This window comes from Mobula hypostoma, chromosome 4, assembly GCF_963921235.1.
Source record: "Mobula hypostoma chromosome 4, sMobHyp1.1, whole genome shotgun sequence".
NCBI classification, from domain to species: Eukaryota; Metazoa; Chordata; class Chondrichthyes; order Myliobatiformes; family Myliobatidae; genus Mobula; species Mobula hypostoma.
In genome coordinates, this window is record NC_086100.1 from 151,510,470 (window position 1) to 151,534,923 (window position 24,454).

General features: G+C 42.0%; 1 protein-coding gene across 1 annotated transcript in view; it reads right to left on the bottom strand.

Annotated features, from left to right (window-relative positions):
- LOC134345677 (insulin-like growth factor-binding protein-like 1) overlaps positions 1-7,112 on the bottom strand; it is a 43,460-nt gene extending 36,348 nt beyond the window's left edge. The window contains exon 1 of the mRNA XM_063046724.1: positions 6,572-7,112. Coding sequence (XP_062902794.1) covers positions 6,572-7,022 — 451 coding nt within the window. The 5' untranslated portion in view covers positions 7,023-7,112. The remainder of the gene's footprint in view (positions 1-6,571) is intronic.
- Positions 7,113-24,454: the final 17,342 nt, after the last annotated feature.

The following is a 24,454-nucleotide window of genomic DNA, read 5'->3' on the forward strand; positions in this document are numbered from 1 at the left end:
GTACTGTTGCCACTAAAAAAAATTCATGATGTATATGAGTAATGATAAACCTGATTCTGCTATGTGTCTCTTTTGTGGACTGAGAGTGGGAAGGGAGCAAGGAGAGTGGAATCGTGGTTGGGAAAAGGGGAAGGGAGAGGAATGGGAGCAGGAAGCACCAGGAAGACATTCTATAATGATCAGTCGATGATTGTTTGGAATCAAAGGAACTTGCCTGGTGTCTCAGGGCTGGGGGTGTCTGCATCCGTGCCAACCCTGCCCCTGGCACCCCTTTCTCTGCCACCTGTCTCACATCCCTCCCACGGTGCTCCACCCTCACCACTCCAAACATCCTTTGATCCTGCCACATTGACAAACTCGCTGCCAGTTACTGTACTGTGCAAAAGTCTTAGGCACCCTAGCTATGTATATGTGCTTTAGACTTTTGCACAGTACTGTAGGTCAGTTGACTCCTCTACAATACCCCTAGTGTTGGGGGCTCAAAGGAAACTCATGGAAATAAATGTGCAAATGTCTGAGAGCTGGCACTAACTCACTGGACTGGATGCCCACTTGCTATATCAATATGAAAAATGAGATGAGCCTTATGCTGATTGGTAGGTTAATTGTCTGCAATAAATTACTCCTTGTGTAGATGTGGCAGGAAATTAGGTCAGAGCCACTCCCGTACACAATTTGACGGTTATGTGAGATGGAATAGTTTGTGGGAGTTATTGGGATGCTCAGCGAGCTGGCAGAGATCTCATAAGCCAAGAGTACCCTTCCATCTTGTAAGGAAACAGGGCAGAGAGGCAAATGTTTGAAACTGCAGGGGCCCACTCGAATACTCACAGCTGGACATAACGAAGACGTGGGTGATAATTTCAGCAACCAAGGCAAAATTTGGTGTCAGGCATTATCACAAAGCTGAAAGTAGACAATGGTGTTGATGGAAGAGCCAGAGTTCAACCTGGGGCCAAATGTGACATTGTGGTCACAGACAATCCGCTTCAGTATCAGACTTGTGCAAGGGAAAAGACTGAATTAGTATAGGAAACAGAGTTTGTGATGTGGGCCGAAGACAATGACTTCAGTCTTTCCTCATTTTAGTTGAAGGAATTTTTTGCTCAGCAAGTATTCTGATTCTGATATGGGTCTTGATGACTCATTGACAACTAACAGTAACAATTTAGGGATGGTGAACAGGGTCAAGGGAAGGGTGGTGAGGTAAAGCCTTGTGTCCATAACTTATTATTGTATGCTCTAAATGACTTATTTTCCTAGCTCCTCAGTTGATAATGTATACAGCATTCCCACAGGCAGATCCCAGGAACTGTAAGCCAGCTCCTGATACAGACACAGCTTGCAGCTGCATTACCAAGTATTAAATGTTTCAGTCACTGTGGCATAATTAGATCTGACTGTCTCTCAGATGCCTATATTAAACAGCTTTGCAGGCCACATCAGTAGCTTTAATTGCCTGCAGGTGAATCTGGAAACTGTACCCCATGCTGGTGCCACATTGAGGATTTTCACAATTCATCTTCACTCCCCTATGGGTAAGAACGTTATGCATTGAAACCAAGGTTAAGCTCTTCATACTTGGCTGCATTTGTGCCTCTGATTTAATTGGCCATTTACATCAATGACAGATCTTGTCTACCTTTCAAATGCTGGCTTGAATTGGTGGAAGGATGACTGACAGTCTGCAGAAGACACTACGGGTATTCTGCACCTGACAGTGCTTCCTGCAATCTCGCAACAAAACATCATCCTAAATCCTGAGCATTCCAAGAGGCTTCAAAGAGGAGCAATGTGTTTTTCACAATGTGGAAGTATTATGACAGTGGGCTTTGTTCTGTTTAATGGTTGGAGAAAAAGGCGTGCATTGAAATTGTGTATGCTGACTGTAAAGATGGAACAATTTGAAAGCATGAGATTAGTGGCTGGAAAATCCCTTAATAGGCTCTGGTGTGTCTTTAGTTTTCTTGGTTGAGTATTGTATTTGGAATGAATGAAGAAAGTGTGAAGGTTTTGCTCAATTCAGTCCAGGGATTTTGTTTCTCCAATATACGGTAACACCACATTACTTGGCTTTGCACAACTGAAAACAAAATGCACTGATTAACAGGGCATATTGAGGAATTTAATACTGACCATTCATCCAAGATGGATAAGCACACACTTTGGTTATTTATTTCAGCACAATTTGCTAGTTACTGCCTTCCGGGCCGTGCTTTGAAGTTGTCAGTGCTGAGGTGTAGTAAAGAACTTTTGTGTTTTGGTGAAAAGATAATTAATGTGAAAAATGCCCAGGATTACTTTTGGATACTAATTCATTTGGATGCAAAACGCAGCAGTATTCCCAGAGATTTGTCACAGAAGACTATTGTAGTTGAATTATTCACCCTCCTCTATTCAGAAATGCAGACTGATTCAGCACCCAGACATATCCATTCACAGACGAAACTCAGTGAGAGGATAAGTAAATGGCAGCTGTAATGCTTTTAATGAACAGTATGGATAAAGGTTAGTGAAGATACAAATCAAAGCAATTCCCATGAACAAATCCAAAATAACAATTTAATTCAACAGCCTCATACCATCAGCATTTAATTTACTGCAAAAGGATATCCATAGAGATTCTTCAAATCTTGAACTGTTTTTGATCTATTTATAAGTAGCTTTGTAATTGCTATTATAATTAATACACTTGGTCTCAATAAGGTGCAATACACTACTTGCAAAAACCTCTATCTTTCCAAGTAAAGTTAATCTGTGTTTCCATTCTACTGCACAAATTTGGTTTTTTCACCATTCAAAATTCTTAGGATATTCTAGCTGCTTTAGAAGTACAATGGAAAATCACATTTTTATTGCTATAATAATTCAATGGTTTTGTTGCATGTTTATTATTCAATATTAAATGGAAACCAATGCTGAGCAGCAATTAAAATAAGGCAGTGTCATTATCTTTTCTTATTCCATTCCCATTATATTTCTAGATACTGATCTACTATTTGTATAGGCAAATAGGGCACTTGACCTAAATTGGTGGGTTCTTCTTTAATTATGCAGATATGCATCATACAGATGCATTGGTAATGATGTAACAAGTGAAGGAAAAGAATAGGTGACTTCAATCAGAAGAGCAGAGGTGTTGCACTGGTATGTAACATTGAAGGATGCTTTAGTTGTATGATTGCCTGATATGAAAACACCAATACCAAAGAATGGAAAAGCCCAGGTGGATACAGCCCAGTCCATTATAGGCAAAGCCCATTGAGCACATCTACAAGGAAAGCTGCCACCGGAGAGCAGCATCTGTCATCAATGAACTCCTCTCACTGCTGCCATTGGGAAGGAGGTACAGGAGCCTTAAGTCCCACACACCACCATGTTCAGGAAAAATTATTACCCTACAACCATCAAGCTCTTGAACCAGTGTGGATAACTTCACTCACCACAACTCTGACCTGATTCCACAATCTATGGACTTACTTTCAAAGACTCTATAATTCATGCTTTCAGTATTGTTTATTTACTTGTTTAATATAATTATTATTATTATAATATGCATTTGCACAAATTGTCTTCTTTTGCAAATTGGTTGCTTGTAAGTTTTTGTTTATGTGTACTTTTTCATTGATTCTATTGTATTTCTTTGTTCTACTATGAATGCCCACAAGAAAATGAATCTCAGGGTAATATATATGATGACAGACTTCGGTAAAAAATTTACTTTGTACTTTGTAGGATGCCAAAGGCGAAGGGATTTCTAAATTAAGATAAGAATGTTACTGACAATATATTGGAAATACAGTAACAATTTGCTGTTTGTTGCTTGTTTGAGTAATACCATGACATCTAGTCGATAGTGATGTGATGTGTATGGCAATGGCTCAAGAGTTTTATTCACACAATGAGGGAGGTGTAGGGATGCTGTAGCATCAGTGGCTCCAGATTTTGAAAATCTTCTTTTCCTTGTTGCTTGCTCAATTTTGTATACAAGGAAGAATGACTTAAACTGTCATAACTCTCATACCTCCCTGCATCTCTGCCTTTGCCATCTCCCTTTAAAATCTAGCTCATTAGTTTTGACTTGAATCATCTCATTTTCTTTTGGTGCTGTTTCCTTTGCTCTGTGTTACTGAGAGATTAGAATGGTGGATGAAAGCTACAACATTATACATAAAGTCCCAGATGGTCATTAGAGTCATCCAGCATGGAAAGAAGATATTTGGAGGCTATGATGCCCATTACGAACACTTGGTCCATATCCTTCTATGTCATGACATTTCAAGTGTTCATCTAAATAGTCCTTATAGTATGTGAATAAATCCATTTATAGCACTCTCCTCAACAGTGCCTGCCAAATTTCTCCCTCAGGGTGACAAATTTCTTCCTCAAACTCTCTCTAAATCTCTACACTATGTTACAATTGAGCACCCTGTTCATGCTATAAAACTCCAAAGATCAGTACAGCATAAAACGCTGGGGGAATTTAGGTCAGGTGCTGTCGAAGAAGAGAAATGAACAGGAGGCAATTTAGGGCAGAGACTTTCTTCAGGACTAATCTGAATGGATCTTCCAGCAAAAACAGAATGATTAAATTATGAAAGATGCTTCGGAATAATTAGAAAAATGTAAGTTGACTCCAGCCTGAAAGTAAAAGTAAAAACCATCCCCTAACTTGTTTGTTTTCATTGAATTGTTTTCCAGGTTATCAAACGAGCTCGAATCCCAACAAATACATTTCGAGCCCTTACCTGCTTACCTGCCAGTTCTATGTTCTAATATTTATGTAGACCACAAATTTGCTGGAGTATCTCCCGGTATTGACTGCACTTCACAGATATACAGTAAACTGTCAAACAAAACCCCCAAACATGCGCTTGTACGCATAATACCAATGGAATTCAAATACCTCAAACTTCCATTAAAACTTATCTAGTTAATTTAAGACTGTTAGTTATCAAACATTTTAATTTACGGTCAGGATAAATGGAATTCCTATTCACTCCGGACTAATTTATAGTAGACTGCAAGAGGTCTTGGAGTAAAACTGTCCAGACCCCTTATTCGGGAATTCTCGGGCAAATTAATGGATCGTAATTCCAGGGCCGAGGTCTCAAAGTTTTCTCGGGGTCTACGTCTTCATTTCGCCGCTTCCATTTGTTTGGAGGTATACATGGAGAAGACTTTTTTGGACCAATCGACAGGGATCCACAATCTAACCGGGCAAGCCTCCCTGGCGTTCGTCCGCCAAAGATCATCCTTCCTAGCGAAAATCGATAACCTGAGCTAATGATTGATGGAGTTTCTATTTGCCAGAATACCCAATTGCCAGATCAAGGGGCACGCCTCAAATATTCTATTAACTCGGGTGGCAGCTGTTTCCCCATCTCCTGTTTGATGTTCACACAAGCGCCTTCTCCCAGAGGGACCAGGAGTGACCCCGGGCATTCATCTGCGCAATGTCGGGTCAGTAGTGCTTCTCCGGGATTCACAGTTGACATAATCGGTGTTGGCAAAGACTAGATATCTGCCAGAGCCCAATGCGCTAAATTAAAAGCGTGAAAGGGGAGTCCAGAGGGAGCTTGCAAACAAACCTCGGACAGTTGGGGGAATTTGTAGACACGGCCGGAGCTCGTTAGTTTTCCCGGAACCCGATCGCCAGCTGCTCGGAGCACGGAGACCTTTATTGCACCTTCTTACATGGCAGATCAATCAAATCCATCAGACACACACACACACACACACACACACACACACACACACACACACACCGACCGAGGTACACGAGTGGGCATACGTATAGACACAGGGAGAAAGTAGCGAAATGAAGGGACAGAAAAAGTCCCAGTCGCTGCCCAACTCTCACTTTCCATCGCGCGTCTCTTCTCCCAAGGATGGTCTCATCTCCCCATCCCGCCCTCCCATATTTGGCACTTGCTGCGTCTTTCTATCCGCTCGCCTTCTCAACACCTGTCTTATCTCCCCTTTGTTTCCGACTCACTTTTTCTGTTCTTGTCCCTCTCTCAGAGAACCAGGAGGAGCAGCAAACAAAAAGTAAGGCAAGAGGTAGGCAGACAGATAGATAGATGGAAGGGAAGAAAAGGAAACGAGAAGGATAAACCAGAGAGACGGATACACCGCGCAAATGAAGGAATAACGGGAAGGCGGGGGTGGCGTGGGGGGAGGGGGTGTGAGAAAAAAGCCATGAAGAAGAGGGAACGAGGGAAGGAGGAAATAAGTGTTCGGCCAGCATAAAGTGCTCAACAATTTAATACAATTGTTCCAGTCCACCCTTCTCCTTTTCCCTCGTTCAGTTTCCTCCTCTACACTTGCCTTGTTCAAGCTCTCTCTCCTCCGTCCCCAACGCCTGATCCCGAGTCTCTACCCTCATTTCCCATGCCCTGCGCCCACTTTCCCTACGCCCCTTCACTTCTCTCCCCTTTCCCCTTCTGATCCATTTCCTATCTTTTTTATTTCCTCATCCCTTTCTCCTGTTTCTCGCCTTCCTGCTATCTCCTTGACCACCAACCCCCCCACCCCACGCCGCCAATCCCGCACTCTGCCCTCTTCTTACCGTATTTGCACTCCCCGTCGTGTACTTTGTGGATCTTGCCCTTTTGCTTGTGCACGGATAGCCAGCTGGCCAGATGCAAGGCGCAGATAGTGGGATAGGTGTTAGTGTCCGAGCCACACACTGGGTAGTCGTGTTTGCAAACGCAGGACCCGGTGCCCTCTTCTTCCTCCCCTTCCTTCCCCTCCTCCTCGTCCCGCCGTTGTCCGTCCGCTGAGGTCAAGCACACGTACCCGGGGGCGCAGCGGCCGTGCCTTAAACCCCGACCACCGCACAGCTCGTCCTGAACTCCCAGGCACCGGTCACAACAGCCGCACTCGTCCTTCGCCAGTAGTTCGGGCACTTGGCACTGCACGGCCGGGCAATCGGTGGGATGGCATCGGTCGCACCCTGTTTGTGCTCCTGTGCCCCAGACTGCCCCGCCGAGCATTAGCACCAAGAAGGCAAACTCCATGCTGGCGGCTCCTGTGAGAGTGACCCACTCTGGATCCCAGCTGCTAACTCGTCGCACACATCATTCATTATTCATTAGGCTTCCACACGCCAGCGGCTGTGCACATTGGACAGGTTTGGATCCAAAAAAACCCACCCCGCAAAATTCCAGCCAGTCATTCACCATCTTCCCAAATAACAAGCAATGCCTGTTCCAATCGCACCTGGGATCCTCAATGCCTGCTCAGAGTTCACAACATGCACCTCGCACCTTCCCGGATACCCAAGCCCGCTCCCGTCACACACCCCCATCGGTGAAGCGTCTATCTTGCTGAGGAGCATGGTTTCTGAAGCAGGTCGACAGCAGAACACTGGGCGCGCGATAGGCTTTTTATGGTCGGACTTCGCAGTGTTTGAAAACAAAAAGGACTTGTAAACACAACTGCACATACACGCAAAGTCTTTTTGTTTCACGGCCACAAACAATCTGCTGGAGGAACTCAGTGGGTCGAGCAGCTTCTGTGGGGGGAGAAAAGGGTTTGTTGACGTTTCGGGTCGACCCTGTGCATCAGAACTCGTGAAGGGGGACTGCGCTTTTTTCCTCTCAATCGCCACTCGACCCGCCGAGTTCTTCCAGCAGATTACGTATTGCTGTGAAAACAAAAGGCATTGTGGCGCCTTTCACCATTTGACGACTCCCCGAAAACTCTGGGGTCGCCAAGGTACTTTTGAAGTGCATTTCTCACAGAGAGGTAAGAAAGGCGTCAGACATTTTCGCGCAGCAAGAATTTGACAGCAGGAATAAGATAAATAAAAATATTGCCCCTTTCTTTAAAAAAATGATGGAAATATAGATATTGACCATGACACCGAGAGATATTTGTTGTTAATATTGGTGTGGACTATCATATGTCGAGGACAGGACAAAGCAACTGGAAAACTGGCACCCTTGCCTTTGGGTGACTCCCTCAATACAATACTGCATTGCCTGGATTAAGTGCTCCAGTTTCTGGAGTGGGACACAGTCCAAGAGCTTTTGACCTGGATGTCAGTAAAACGAAGTTCATAGCTCAGCCCAGGTTTTGAAGTTCACCTTGCATGATTGTTCTGAAAGCCTCCCTGCCCCAGAAGAGACTGCTGGTCACCTGGTCTCACCTTTTCACCTTCTTGCAGAGGGTTGTAAATTTAGTCAGCTCCATCTTGGGTACAAGCCTACAAACTATCCAGGACATCTTCAAGGAGCTGTGTCTCAGAAAGGCAGCATCCAGCACCCAGGGCATCCCCTTTTCTCACTGTTACCATCAGGGAGGAGGTACAGAAGCCTGAAGACACACACTCAATGAATCAGGAACAGCTTCTTCCCCTCTGCCATCTGATTCCTAAATGGACATTGAAATTTTGGACACTGCCTCACTTTATTACTATATAGTATTTCTGTTTTTTTGCGTGATTTTAATCTATTCAATATACATATACTGTAATTGATTTACTTATTTATTATTATTATTGTTTTATTGTGTATTTTTGCTTCTATATTATGTATTGCATTGGACTGCTGCTGCTAAGTCAACAGATTTCATGTCACACGCCGATGATTATAAACCTGATTCTGATTCCTTGCATTTTGCCTCTCAGTCCCTATTTTCTTCCTGGCTCTGGGTACACCCTCTGGTACATCAATTGGCCTCTCTGCTGTCTTTGACTACCCGTCGCCAACATTTTCTCAGCCTCTCCAGCCATTATCATCCCTGTCTCTGTTGAGTTCCTATTCATGAGATCATAGGGCAGAATCAGGCCATTTGGCCCATTGTCCTCTCTGCCATTTCATCATGGCTGATATTATCCCCCTCAATCCCATTTTCCTCCCATCTCCCCATAACTTTTAGTACCCTGATTAAGTAAGAATCTATCAACCTCTGCCTTAGGTGTACTCAATGACTTGGCCTGTACACCCATCTGTAACACAGAATTCCACTCGCTGGATAAAGAAATTTTTTCTCACCTCTGATCAAAATGGATGTCTTTCAATTCTGAGGTTGTGCCTTCTGGTATTAGACTCCCCCACTACAGGAAGCATCCTCTCCACATTCACTCTATCCAGACCTTTCAATATTCGAAAGGTTTCAATAGGGAGGAGACAGAAGAATGGGTTGAGAGGGATAATAAATCAGTCTGATAAATCACTTCCAAGCCCTCCTGCACCTCTGAATTTTGACTTTCTCCCTATTTACAAAATAGTACAAAGTGAGTGACCATGCACTTCCCTACATGATATTCCATCTGCCACTTCTTTGTCCATTCCCCCAATCTGTCTAAATCCTCTGCAGACACCCTGCTTCCGCAATACTACCTGTCCTTCCAACTATCTTAGTATCATCTGCAAACTGCCTTATCCCCATAACCTTTGATTCCGCTATCTTTAAGAGCTCTATCCATCTCTTTCTTGAAAGCATCCAGAGACTTGGCCTCCACAGTCTTCTGGGGCAGGGCATTCCATACATCCACCACTCTCTGGGTGAAAAAGTTTTAACGTGAAAAGAAGTGGTCCCCTGTGGCACATCACTAGTCACCGGTAGGCAACCAGAAAAGGCCCCCTTTATTCCCAATCTTTGCCACCTATCAGCCAATCCTCTACTCAGTATACTGCCTTTCCCATAATTTTATGGGGGACTTATTTTGTTAGCAGCTTCATGTGTCGCACCTTGTCAAAGGCCTTCCAAAAATCCAAATAAACAACATCCACTGATTCTCCTTTGTCTATCCTGCCTGTTATTTCCACAATAATTCCAACAGATGTGTCAGGGAAGATTTCCCCTTGAGAAAATTATGCTCTTTGGCCTATTTTACCATGTGCCTCCAAACACCCCGCAACCTCATCCTTAATAAGACTCTAACATCTTTCCAACCACTGAAGTTAGGCTAACCAGTTTATAATTTTGTTTTTTCTGCCTCCCTCCCTTCTTAACCAATGGAATGACATTTGCAATTTTCCAGTCCTAAGGACTCATTCCAGAATCTAGTGATTCTTGAAAGATCATTACTAATGCCTCCAATCTCTTCATCTACCTCTTTCAGAAAAATGGGGTGTAGTCCACCTGGTCCAGGCGATTTATCTGCCTTCAGACTTTTCAGCTTCCCGACCACTTTCTTCTTAGTACTAGCAATGAAACTTACTTTGGCCCCTTGACACTCATACTTCTAGCAGTCTGTTAGTGTCTTCCACAATGAAAATTGATGCAAAATACTTATTAAGTTCCTCTGCCATTTCTTTGTTCCCCTTACTATCTTTCCAGCATCATTTTCCACAGACTGATATCCACTCTTGTCTCTCCTTTACTCCTTATTTGTCTGAAAAAAACACGTATCCTTTTTTATATTATTGGCTATCTTACCTTCATGTTTCATCTTTTCTCTCTCTATGGCTTTTTTAGTTGCCTTCCGTTAGATTTTATAAGTTTCCTAATCCTCTACCTACCCACAAAATTTTGCTATATTATATGCCCTGTCTTTTGCTTTTATGCTTTCTTTGACTTCTTTTGTCAGCCCAGTTGCCTCATCCACCCTTCATCTCTGGAAGAAGACTCTTCATCTTTGGGTTATATATTTCCTGTACCATCTGAATTTTCCCCACAATCACTAGCCATTGCTGTTCTTCCATCATCGCTGCTAGTGTCTCCTTCCAATGAGCTTTGGCTAGCTCTTCTCTCATGCTTCTGTAACTGTCACTGTAAAACTGATACATCTGGTTTTATCTTTTTACTTCTCAAACTGCAGAGTGAATATTATCATATTATGATCACTGTCTCCTAATGGTACCTTTACCTTAAGCTTTCTATTCAAATCTGGGTCCTTACATAAAACCCAATCTAGAATTTCCTTTCCCCCAGTGGACTCAAACACAAGTTGCTCTAAAAAGTCATCCCACAGGCATTCTACAAATTCCCTCTCTTGGGACTCAGGACCAACCAGATTTTCCCAATCTACCTGTATATTGAAATATCCCATGATCATCATAACATTACCCTTTTTACATGACTTTTCTACCTCACATTGTAATTTGTAGCCCATATCCAGGCTACTGATCGGCATCCCGTATCTAACATCCATCAGAGTCTTTACTCTTGTAGGTTCTTAACTCTACCCATAAGGATTCTGTATCTTCTGATCCTATGTCATCGCTTTGTAAGGATTTGATTTTTTTTTACCAACAGAGCCACCCCACACATTCTGCCTACCTGCCAGTCCTTTGATACAATGTGTACCTGTAATGCGAAGGGTTTGTTGCTGGTTGAAAGCCGCTTCTACCATGCTGGTCATTGATTTTCCTGTTTGAAGGTTGCAGCAGCTCTTTCCCATTGGTTGACTTGCACACCACGTCACCGGTGTCCAGTTCCAGGCACCTCAGGAGTATAAAAACAGCACATATGAGAGACTCACTGGTTTTCCTTTGTCTCCAAGGACTCATCTTTACGCTTGGTTTGCAACCAGTGCTGAAGAACCATTTAGAAACTATGCCACAGATACAGGAGACCCCAATTACCTAAGTATCTATTTGTGGAATGTTCGGTTTTGTAATTGTGTAACTTGGGGAGATTTAATGAATTTTATGCTGTGTTTGAAATCTTACTGAATGTTTAGTGTCCTAGTTTTTGTAACTTGGGTGTCTTAGATGAGTACTTGTTTGACTTAGCTGTTTGCTGAAAGTTTTACTGTTTGTCTATAAATAAATGGTTAGTGTGCTTTTGTCTTCTGTCTCACTTACCAAACCCGTGAACCTGCTTCCGCATAACGGTATCCTTGAGTGTTGGCTCCCGTGATCTTCTTTCAACCGTGACTCAGTGGTGTCCTCTATATCATACCTGCTAATCTCCAACTATGTTACAAGATCATCTATCTTATTCTGTATACTGCATACATTCAAATATAACACCTTCAGACCTGTATTCATCAAACCTTTTTGATTTTGGCTGCCTGTTACAAATTAACATTCCACTGACTGCAGCCTTGCCCTATCATTTACCTGTTCTTCCTCACTATCTCACTGCACACTGCATCTACTTGTATACCAACTGCCCCAGACACAGCCCTATCACTCCAGTTCCCATCACCCTGCTGAATTAATTTAAACCCCCCCAACAGTTCTAGCAAACTTGCCCGCAAGGATACTTGTCCCCCTCGGTTCATGAGAGTTTTCAACTCACTGCACCTCTTATCCTTTCAATTACCATTCCTTAATACCTGATTTCTGCTCTATTTCAGATGTGCCTGGAAACTAAGATCCCATTCCAGGTAGCAAAAATGAAGGAAAACGTCCAGAGTCCCGTGTGTCTGGAGGTAGAAAGTGGGAAGGTTGAAAACCAAAATCCTCGAGTCTGGAGGTAGAGGTCCAAAAGTTGGGTCTGCAAGTCTGAGCCAGGAACTGGGGTTGGAGGTCCGACGTCAAGGACTGGAGACCTGGAAATAGTCTACCCTGGAGCTGGTGGCCTGCCTGTGTATGTGAGGAGGTGGGTGGGAATGTGATAAAGGGCTTGTTTTGCTGTTGTCTTGCTTTGTTCTGTTGCTCTCCCGGCTTGTTACATTTCTCAGTTCAGCAAGAACTGCGCTTTCCCATGCCATCAGGAAGGCAAAATGGGATCATTCACAGAGAATATACAGCCATTTCTGTGACACCAGAGAAATGAACTGCATGGTGGCAGGGCGTTCAGACCATAATGGACTCCAAATCCACTCTGTGGTGCTTCTCTTCCAGATAAGCTGAATATCTTTTGCACGTTTTGATGCATGGAACGATGGGCCAGTGAGGAAGCACTCCCTGAGGAGCACGAACTCCATCTGCCCGGAGCTGATGTGAGGAAGACCCAAGCCAGGTATAGCAGCGGGGCCTGATTACATACCCTGTCGGGTTCTGAGGGACTGTGCAGCCCAGTTACAGAGCTTCTAACAGACATCTCTCTGAAACAGCTTCCTCCCTCTGCTGGCTTCAAGGCAGCCATCATCAATCTGGAGGCGAAGAAGGCGACAGTAACCTTCCTTAATGACTACTATCCATTGGCACTGACCTCAATAATAATGAAGTGTTCTGAGTGGCTGTTTATGGATCATATTAAATCCCATCTTCCTGCTACATTGGACCATTCCCAGTTGGCTTATCACTCAACTTGATCCCCTGATGATGCCACAGCCTCTGCACTCCACTCCGTCCTACCCCACCTGGAAAATGGTGCCTCAAATGCCAGAATGCTGTGTATCAACTTCAGCTCAGCTTTTATTACAGCCATGCCTCAGAAGCTGGTGGGTAAACTGTCCCCACAGGGTCTCAGAACCTCTCTCTGCAACAGGATTTTGGACTTCTTAACTGAAAGACCCCCCCCCCCAGGGATGTGTGCTCAGCCTGTTGCTGTTCATACTGCTAATGAATGACTACATTGCTAGAACCAGTTCACTTTGAATCGTCAAGTTTGCTGATGATACAACAGTGGGTGGCCTCATCAACAACGATGATGACACCGTATACAGAGAGGGTGTAGAGGGGCTGGTGGAATGGTGCACAAAAACTTGAGTCTCAATGTGGATAAGGCAGAAGAGATGATTGTGGACTTTAGGAAGGTGCAGTCTGACACTCCTCACTGCACATAAACAGCTTCTCCATGGAGAGGGTAAGGAGCACCATGTTTCTGGGAGCACACATCATGGACAACCACACCTGGTCCCTCAACACTACCTCTTTAGTCAAGAGCACACTGCAGCATCTCCACTTCCTGAGCCGAGAGAGAATCCTCTCCCCATTCTAATCAATTTTTACAGGAGCATCATTGAGAGTGTCCTGACCACCTGCATCACTGTCCGGTATGTGAATTGCAAGGCATCTGAATGCAATACCCTACAGAGGATTGTGAGGTCATCTGAGGTGATTATCGGAGACTCTCTTCCACCCATCTGAATACTTACCAGGAGGGCTGCGTAAATAGGGCCCTTAGAATTGTCAGTGCTCCCTTCCATATGTCCAACAATCTCTTTGACCCGCTATCATCAGGCAGGAGGTACAAAGCATTAGGACAATAACTGGTTAGGATGGGAAATAGTTTCTTTCCCCAGTCTGTGAGACTACTGTACTCCCTGCCGCTATCGAGGTCTCACTTCATATGAAGTGGCAGCAGTGCTATACTATTTACTTTTTAACCTGTGATTTTAAATGCAACTTATTATTTGTGATATGTGAATAGTATTTTAAGTGTCGGTGTGTGAGTTATACGTACTTTGTTGGTCTCACCTTGATCTTGAGGAACGTTGTCTCGTTTGGCAATATACATGTATACAGCTGAAATGATAATAAAATTGAATGTGCACTTGAAGTTGTGATATTCTATGGAATATTGTGTATATGCTATGTTGGTATCAGAATGTGTGGTCGCACTTGCAATCTGCTCCTATCACATCTTTGTGTATGTTGGTTACTAATGTTTCGATGTAAATATAATAAATAAATTTCTCCAGTATTTTGTGTGTGTTGCTTTGGATTTCCAGCATCTGCTGATTCTTTGTGTTTATGATTTGCTGAGATCTTCCAGCATTTTATGTGTGTTGCTTTGTGATAAATAAATCTGCATCTGAATCTGAGAAATCTCTACAAAAGATTACTCCACGTAATAATCAGCATCCTGGAAGAAGTATTTCCTGACATTAGCCTTAAACATGTACTTTGTGTATAATTTCCAATACATATTTGATAGCCCTCTTTCTGTTGCAATATTGTGCAAATTAATTACAATTGTTTTTTTTCTCCTTTGCATTATTTCAAGAAATCTTTCTTTTCCTTTCCTAGTTCTGCAGTCAAACAACCAGTTTAGACCGAAGGCTCTTTAGGGTCAAATGGAATTTAAAGAAGGAAGCCGAAGTTCAAAACAAGTGATGAAATGTATGTATAATTTACAATGAACAATGAACTAAAGCAGAACGTTAAGGCTGCCTCTACATGTCCAACTGTAGGTGGCTTCAGTGTGTCAATGGCATTCTCTATCACAATACACGTGTTTCATTGCTATACTTCGGTCAGTAACCCAGCATTTCTGGCCAAGGAAGTAATTCAGAGCTCCGCTTTGAGCACCTGGCTACAAATCTATTGAAAATAATAATCCTCGTCACCCTTCAAAAACTTAGGTTCCTTCAAAATTCTACTTATCACCCTTGTTCGTGCTGACAATGCCTCACAGGTTGTTTTCAAACCCTTCCAGTACTTTTCTTTCTCTCTGTATACTTCATCCAGCCCTTCAAGCCTTTGAAATCTATGGGCTCCTCTTGGTGGTAACTATACTTTCAAGTGCCATTGTTATAATCACAGGAATTGCAAAACTGAATTTAACAACTTCTCCACTCCCTGTTGACAAGGCTCTCTGTTGAAGGTGGCATCGAGAAGGTGTGCAGGAAAGAATTAGACTGGCTGGTTGAGTGGCTTTAAAATAATCTTGCGCTCAACATCAGCAGAACTAAAGAACTGGTTATCGGCTTCGGAGAGCGGAAGTCGGGAGAACACATACCAGGTTTAGCAGTGAAAAGTGTGAGCAGCTATACATTTCAGGGCATCAACAGAGGATGTTGATACAATCACAAAGAAGGCACAGCAGTGGCTATACTGCATTAGGAGTTTGAGAAGATTTAAGTGTCATCAAAGACTCTAGCAATTTTCTACAGATGTATTATGGAGAGTCTGTATCACAGCCTGGCATGGAGGCTCCATTGTGCAGGATTGAAAGAGGCTGCAGAGAGTTGTAGAATCAGCCAGCTCCATCATGGGCACCAGCCTGCCCGCTATTGAGGATATTTTCAAAAGGTGATGTGTCAAGAAAGGGGTATCCCTCATTAAGGACCTCACTTTCCAGGACGTGCCTTTTTCTTATTGCTGCCACAGGGAGAAAGTCCCGTAGGCTGAATATTTTAGGAACAGATACTTCTCTTCTGCGATCAGGTTTATTTATGTTCGATTGACTCTTGAAAGCTATCTCACTATTTCTCTTTTGCACTATTTAATTTATTTTTATGTATGGGGTTTCTTCTTTGTTATGTTAACTTTAAAATGGCTTCTTTGTTATGTTAATCTTCTAAACTGCTGCGTGTGTGGATTAAAATGGCTTCTATGTTATGTTAAATGCTGAGGAAGTCTCTAGCTAGACATTTGCTTGGGTTAACACAGATAGCAGGGTGCTATTAGCCAATGGGTGCTCATGTTATTCTTTCTTGGGGTGATAATGCTGTCTCATATGACTGGGAACGGGGGTTTTTGGGGGGGAGTCAGACGGGAGACCGGGAGGACGACGGACATGCAGAAAGGCTCCTGTCGATCACTCTGGGAGGTCCTGACCCGTGAATCGACAGGGTCCGGGTGGTCCCAAAGAAATTATTGAGCTCCAACTTGTGCACGAAGAACTTGAACTTTGATAAGTCTGGTGCTTTTTCCATTCCTTCCTTTTCTGTATTGAACTTATATTCATTTCATTTCCTGCACGTGTGCGTTCTGGCGAAGCTGACGCTGGGCCTCGTTCAGGCGAAGCAGCAAATATGGTAAAGATTCTGGAAGAGATAAGGGAAGTCCAAAAAGATATAAAACAACAACTCAATGATATCAAGTCAGAACTCACCAACGTCAATCAGAAAATAGCAGTGGCAGAGAAGGTGGAATGGATACTAAGTAAGACAATAAAAATATTAAATCAACAGGAAAGTAAATTGTTTGACCAGGAGGGAAGATCGCGACAGAAAAATATCAGGATTTGTAATGTTCCTGATGGAGCGGAGGGATTATCGATGATGGATTTTGTAGAAAAGTTGCTACGGGAAGTGCTGGAGATTCCCCCGACTATGGAGATTGAAATTGAGAGGGCACATCGTGCGCTTGTCCCAAGGCCTCCCGGAGACAGAGAAAGTAAGCCACGCTCAATAGTACTTAAATTCTTTCGATTCAAGAGCAAGGCGGAGATTCTACGAAGGGCCTGGGGTAAGAAGAGGGTGTTTTGGAATGGGAAGTTAATATACTTTGATCATGATTACCCCTCGGCAGTTCTACAGAAATTGAAGGAATATTCCGAAGTGAAACGAATATTAAAGCAAGAAAAGATTAAATTCCAAACCCTGTACCCTGCTAAACTGAGAGTATTTTATGAAGGAGAGATACAGCTATATCAGACAGTGGAAGAGGCGACTACAGACATGAACAACCGAGGACTGCCCGTTAGCGTGGTCAAACCAAGGGAAAGTCTGGCTGAGCAGTTATCCCGATCTGCTGGGGAAATAGTAAGAGAACCTAGAAAGCAGGGGACGGGAGGAGGACGAGAGAAGGATATTAGAAAGAGACTGTGGGTTCTCTGAAGACAGCCCTCACCTCCTCCTGAAGAGCCATAAAGTTTGGCTAACTTTAAAAGTGTTGATAAACTAAATGGAAGCAAAAATAGATGGTGATATACCTATCTCATGAAATACGTATTATAATGTGGATTTTATATTACTTAATTTTTTTATTCATTCATTCACTCCTTTTTCCCCACCTAAATGAGAATATATATATGGGAGGAATACACAGGGAAATCATTTCTGTGTAACGGACATAGATTTTTAAAAACTTACTTTTATTGGTACTGCAGCGGGGGTCTTCAACTTACAGGTAGGAGGGGCTATCCCCCACAGCTAGATGTTTCCTCTAGCTCAACCCAGGGTCATCTAGAGCCCCAGCCTTGGAATCACACCTTTGTTACCTTTTTTTTATTATTCGCATTTCTTGGTTCTTATTTGTTCAGGGAGTAGATCGATTAAGTTATATTCTGCAAATTTCAATGATATACTAACACATAAATACAGATGGCAAAAGACAAAGTAAAATTCATTTCTTTTAATGTCAATAGGCTGTTAAATCCAATCAAATGAAGTAAAATTCTATCAAAAATTAAAAAAGAACAAGTCCATGTAGTATATTTACAGGAAACTCACTTGTGATAATGAGCATGGAAAATTAAAGAGAATGGGGTTCACTAATTTATCTTTCTCCTCATATAAATCAGGACATAGAAGAGGAGTTGCTATTCTCAACTCAAGCAAACTAAATTTTGAAAAAATATTTGAAATGGGAGATAAGGAGGGCAGATATATTCTGGTAAGGGGGAATATAGACGGAAATCCAGTTACTTTATTGAATATATATGCACCCTCAGGAAGTGATATTAGTTTCTTCCAGAAAATTACTAATATTATGGTGACGGAAACAGAATGTCTCGATATGTGGGGGAGACTTAAATTTACAATTACAACCAAAGTTAGACTCTTCCAGTAAAAAAACTTATGAAGCAAAGTCCTTACATAAGAAAGTTAACACTCTTTTTGAGGATGTTGGTCTAATTGATATATGGAGGGATCTTTTTCCTGACAGAAGGGATTATACTCATTATTCTGCCCCCCATTCCGTATATACAAGAATAGGCTATTTCATAACATTTGGAAAAGATAAAGACAAAATAAACACCCATGGAATTGGGACAATAGATATAAGTGACCATGCACCTATATATTTATCTGTGGATTTTGACCTACAACCAAAGAATACTACTTGGAAACTAAATTCAAGTCTACTCAATGATTCCTATTTTAAGGAACAAATTAAAAAAGAAGTTGGTCTTTACTTAGAATTCAATGATAATGGAGCGGTTTCACCTCCTGTTTTATGGGATATTATGAAGGCTGTCTTAAGAGGGAAAATTATAGCGATATCTTCATATAAGAAAAAATAAGGAATAAAACATTAAAGGAATTACAAGACAAGCTGAAGGAACTAGAAAAAAACACAAATTGAGCTTGGCACAGGATACACTAGAGGAAATCAAAAAAATTAGGAATGAAATTAATAGTTTGGCTACACAAGAAATTAGAAAAAAATTAATGTTTCTGAAACAGAGACACTATGAAAGTGGATCTAAATCTATGAAAATACTGGCGTGGAAACTGAAAAAAAAAAATAGCAGAAAATACAATTCATAGAATTAGGGATCCAAGAACAAAAGTGATAAAAAATAAGCTAAGTGAAATTCAAGAAGCTTTTGAAATGTTTTACAAAACTCTATATTCCAAAGCTCCAGGGGGAAGCATAGCCCAGACTGACACTTTCCTGAATTCTTTAGTTATCCACTTTAAGCAAAGAACAAAATAGAATGATCACTGCTGACATAACTGAAGCTGAACTAAAAACTTCAATCAGTAGGCTTAAATTAAGCAAGTCACCAGGATCAGATGTATATACGGCAGAATGGTATAGGGAATTTAGAAATGAGTTAATTCCTGTTTTGCTCCCCACACTGAATTGGGCCCTAAGAAAGATGCAAATGCCACCCAGCTGGAAGGAGGCGATAATCTCAGCTATACTGAAAGAAGACAAGGATAAAATGGAATGTGGGTCATTTAGACCAATATCTGTTCTTAATGTGGATTATAGATTATTTACCTCCATCATGGTCAAACGATTAGAAAAGTTTCTACCCACACTGATACATAATGATCAGACAGGTTTTATACAACAATGCCAAACACAAGACAATATACTAAGGACACTTCACATTATGAAACATATAAAAAAAATGAAATTGAAGCAATAGTGATAAGCTTGGACACTGAAAAGGCACTTGATTCAGTTAATTGGAATTTTCTTAACAGAGTTTTACATAGATTTGGTCTACATGACACAATTATTAAAACTATACAGGCACTATATGACAATCCTACTGCTAGGATTAAAATAAATGGATATTTATCTAATAGTTTTACCCTAGAAAGGGGCACGAGACAGGGTTGTGCATGATCACCGCTACTCTTCACATTATATCTGGAACCATTAGCTCAACACATCAGACAAAATGAAGATATCAGGGGAATTACTATTAAAGGGACAGAACATAAATTGGCCTGTTATGTGGATGACATTTTGATCTATCTAGGGCAACCAACATACTCTTTACCTAAATTGATGCACTCCTTTGAACAATATGGCCAATTATCAGGATATAAGATCAACATAGATAAAACCCAACCACTTTCACATAACTATGCCCACCAAGAGAAATTGAAAGTAGATATCCTTGGGCATGGCAAACAGAGTCCATTAAATATTTGGGCATCATTATGCCAAAAGATTTGGCAAAATTATCAGAATGCAATTATCAGTCTATATATAAAAAAATTAAGGAAGATATAACAAGATGGAACCTAATTCCTTTTCTTGGTCTCAGTTCAAGGATTGAATCTATTAAAATGAATATACTGCCCAGACTAACAACAGGAATTCTGCAGATGCTGGAAATTCAAGCAACATACATCAAAGTTGCTGGTGAACGCAGCAGGCCAAGCAGCATCCATAGGAAGAGGCGCAGTTGACGTTTCAGGCTGAGACCCTAGGTTAGTCCTGACGAAGGGTCTCGGCCTGAAACGTCGACTGCGCCTCTTCCTATAGATGCTGCTTGGCCTGCTGCGTTCACCAGCAACTTTGATGTATGATATTGCCCAGATTACTATTTCTCTTTCAGACCCTACCAATAGAGATTAACCAAAATCAATTCAATGAATGGAACAAAATGCTATCAAGATATATATGGCAAGGTAAAAGGCCTAGAGTTCGTCTCAGAACTTTGCAATTAGCCAAGGAAAAGGGAGGATGGGGCCTAGCTTCTCTTCGAGATTACTATTTTTCAGCACAGTTGAGAGCTGTGATATGCTGGTGCAATCCATCATGTGGCGCTCAATGGAAAAACATTGAGGAGAGGATACTTTCCATCCCCATACAGGCAATTTTGGCTGATAACAACCTACAAAGTTACATAAATACTATTGATAACCCGTGGGTGAAATGGACTCTTAAAATATGGAAAACTGTTATAAAAGAATATAAACTAGAAAGAGACATTGCAATTCTTAAATGGTGTGCATATGACTTGGATTTTATGCTGAACAAACTGGATGCTAGATTTAAGGACTGGACAGCTAATTTGCAATATAATGAAAGAAGGAACACTGTTCAGTTTTGAAATGCTCAGAGAGAAACACTTGGAAAAACAAGACTTTTATCGATATTTACAGATGCGACTGTATGTTAATAGGACAGTTAAAAATATAACCAAGGCAAATACATGTTTGATAGAGCTATTTAGAAACGTATATAATTCAGACAACGGTAGTAGAATAATTTCAAGCGTGTATAAGGGTTTGTCCAAATCTTAAAACACATTCAGCTTCATACATTAAAACAAAATGGGAGAAGGAAGACGGGATAATAATATCTGAGGAAGAATGGACAATAATATGGAGGTATCAATGGAAGTGTACTAGTTCACAGAAATGGAGGGAGTTCGGGTGGAAAAACTTGAGAAGATATTTTATGCAAGAAGGATCATAGGAAAGGCAGGTGAGCTCAGGGCAGGGATCAACACCTTGTAGCCATTAGTGAGACTGTTGCAGGAGGGGCAGGACTGGCAAATCAGTTTTCTGGAGTTCCGTTGTTTTTGATGTGACAGAGCAGGAGGGATTAAGGAGGAGGGTGGTGTTACTAGTCTGGGAACATGTCACAACAGTGCTCCATCGGGACAGACTGGAGAACTCGACTAGTGAGGCATTGTGGGTGGATCAGAAACAAGAGAGGTATGACCATGTTAATGGCATTATATTATAAACCACCCAACAGTTCTAGGGATTTAGAGGAACAAATCTGTAAAGAGATCACATATTGTTGCAAGAGACATAAGTTTGTTATAGTAGGTGATTTTAACTTTTCACATATTGACTAGAAACCTCATACTGTAAAAGGATGAGATGGGATGGAGTTTGTCGAATGTGTTCAGTATGTAGAAGTCTCAACGAGCGAGCATGCAATACTGTATCTATTATTAGGGAATGAGACAGGGCAGTTGAGAGAGGTTTGTGTAGGGAAACACTTTGCATCTGGTGCTCATAATGCCATTAGTTTCAAAGTAAATATGGAAAAAGATAGGTCTTCTCTGTGGGTTGACATCCTAAATTGGAGCAAGGCCAATTTTGATGGTATCAGGAAGAATCTGGCAAGTGCGGATTGGGACAGACTGTTTTTAGGCGAAGATGTACTTGGTAAGTGAGAGGCCTCCAAATGTGAAAATTTTTGAGAGTACATTATTTTTATGTGCTCGTCAGAATGAAAGGTAAAGATAATAGGTTAAGAGAACCTTGGTTTTCAAGAGATATCGAGACCTTGGTTAAGAAAAAAAAAGAGGTGCATAGCAGGTATAGGCAGGTAGGAAGAAATGAGGTGCTTATGGAGTATGAGAAATGAAAGAGAACACTTAAGAAAGAAATCAGCAAGGCTAAAAGAAGGCATGAGGTTGCCCTAGCAGACAAGGTGAAGGAGAATCCTAAGGGATTTTACAGGTATGTTAAGAGCAAAAGGATTGCAGGGGACAAAATTGGTCCTCTGGAAGACCAGAATGGTAATCCATGCGTGGAGCCAAAACAGGTGGGAGAGATCTTGTGAATTTTTTGCATCTGTATTTACTCAGGAGATGGACATAGAGTCTATAAAAGTGAGGCAAAGTGGCATTAACTTCATGGACCCTGTATAGATTACAGAGGAGGAGATGTTTGCTACTAGAGGCAAATTAGGGTGGATAAATCCCCATGGCCTGACAAGGGGTTCCTTTGGACCATATGGGAGGCAAGTGCAGAAATTACCAGGGCCCTTGCAGAGATATTTAAATCATCCTTTGCTACAGGGGAGCTACCAGAGGATTGGAGGATAGCCAATGTTGTTCCACTGTGTAAAATAGGCTCTAAACATAATCCAGGAAATTATAGGCCGGTGAACCTGATGTCAGTTGTGGGAAATTTATTGGAAGGTATTCCAAATATAAGTATTTGGATAGACATGGACTGATTAAGGATAGTCTGCATGGCTTCATGCGTGGTAGAGCATGTCTAACCAATCATATAGAGTTTTTCAAGGAAGTTACCAGGAAAGTGGATGAAGGCAAGAGAGTGGATATTGTCTACATGGACTTTAATAAGGCACTTGATAAGGTCCCACATGGGAGGCTGGTCAAGAAGGTTCAGTCACTTTGCATTTAGAATGAGGTCATAAATTGGATTAGACATTGGCTTTGTGAGAGAAGTCAGAGAGTGGTAGCAGATAGTTGCCTCTCTAACTGGAGGCCCGTGACTAGTGGTGTGCCACAGGGGTTGGTGCTGGATCCTTTGTCGTTTGTCATCTATATCAATGCTCCATATGATAATGTGGTTAACTGGATCAGCAAGTTTGTAGATGACACCAAGATTGGGGGTGTAGTGGACAATGCTATCATAGCTTGCAGAGGGATCTGCATCAGCTGGGAAAATAGGCTGAAAAAATAGCAAACAACAGGAATTTTGCAGATGCTGGAAATTCAAGCAACACACATCAAAGTTGCTGGTGAACGCAGCAGGCCAGGCAGCATCTGTAGGAAGAGGTGCAGTCGACGTTTCAGGCCGAGACCCCTCGTCAGGACTAACTGAAGGAAGAGTGAGTAAGGGATTTGAAAGTTGGAGGGGGAGGGGGAGATCCAAAATGATAGGAGAAGACAGGAGGGGGAGGGATAGAGCCAAGAGCTGGACAGGTGATAGGCAAAAGGGGATACGAGAGGATCATGGGACAGGAGGTCCGGGAAGAAAGACGGGGGGGGGGTACCTCTTGCCCATCCTCTGGGTCATGAGAGTGTGGAACAAGTTGCCAGTGCAAGTGGTGTATGCGAACTCGATTTCAACATTCAAGAGAACTTTGGATAGGTACATGGATAGTAGGGGTATGGAGGGCTATGGTCTGGTACAGGTTGATAGAAGTAGGCAGTTTAAATGGTTTTGGCATGGACTAGATGGGCCAAAGGGCCTGTTTCTGTGTTGTACCTCTCTAGAACTCTAACTTGGATGGTTCCTGTCAGCATTTCAAAGACCAGTAGAAGTACTGATTTGTTGTTGACCTATCACACAGAAAATGTAGCTCAAAATATTTATGGGATTGTGAAAAACAGAAGACATGGGAAGGGGTGGGTGTAATTGGTGGGGTTAGTGAATTTGGGTTGTTATAATAGGCGAAAGCAAATCAACAGCTAATTTTACACCCTGCCTGATTTACTTCCTTGTAGAAATTAATTAATGAGAAATACTGGTGAAAAGTTAATTAATTCTCTTCCATTTTGTGTTGCCAATAAACACCAGTTGCTCTACGGTGGTAAGGCATGGAAGTGTGGAGATTAGCATTTTGCTATTACAGAGCCAGGGACGTGGGTTCAATTCTCGCCACTCTCTGTAAGGAATTTGTAAGTTCTCTCTGTTTCCTCTGGATGCTCCAATTTCCTCCCACATCACAGACATCCCACCCTGCAAAAAGTCAATTCAGGGAGGTAGCACCATCAATTTGCGGGAGACTCCCAGAACTTC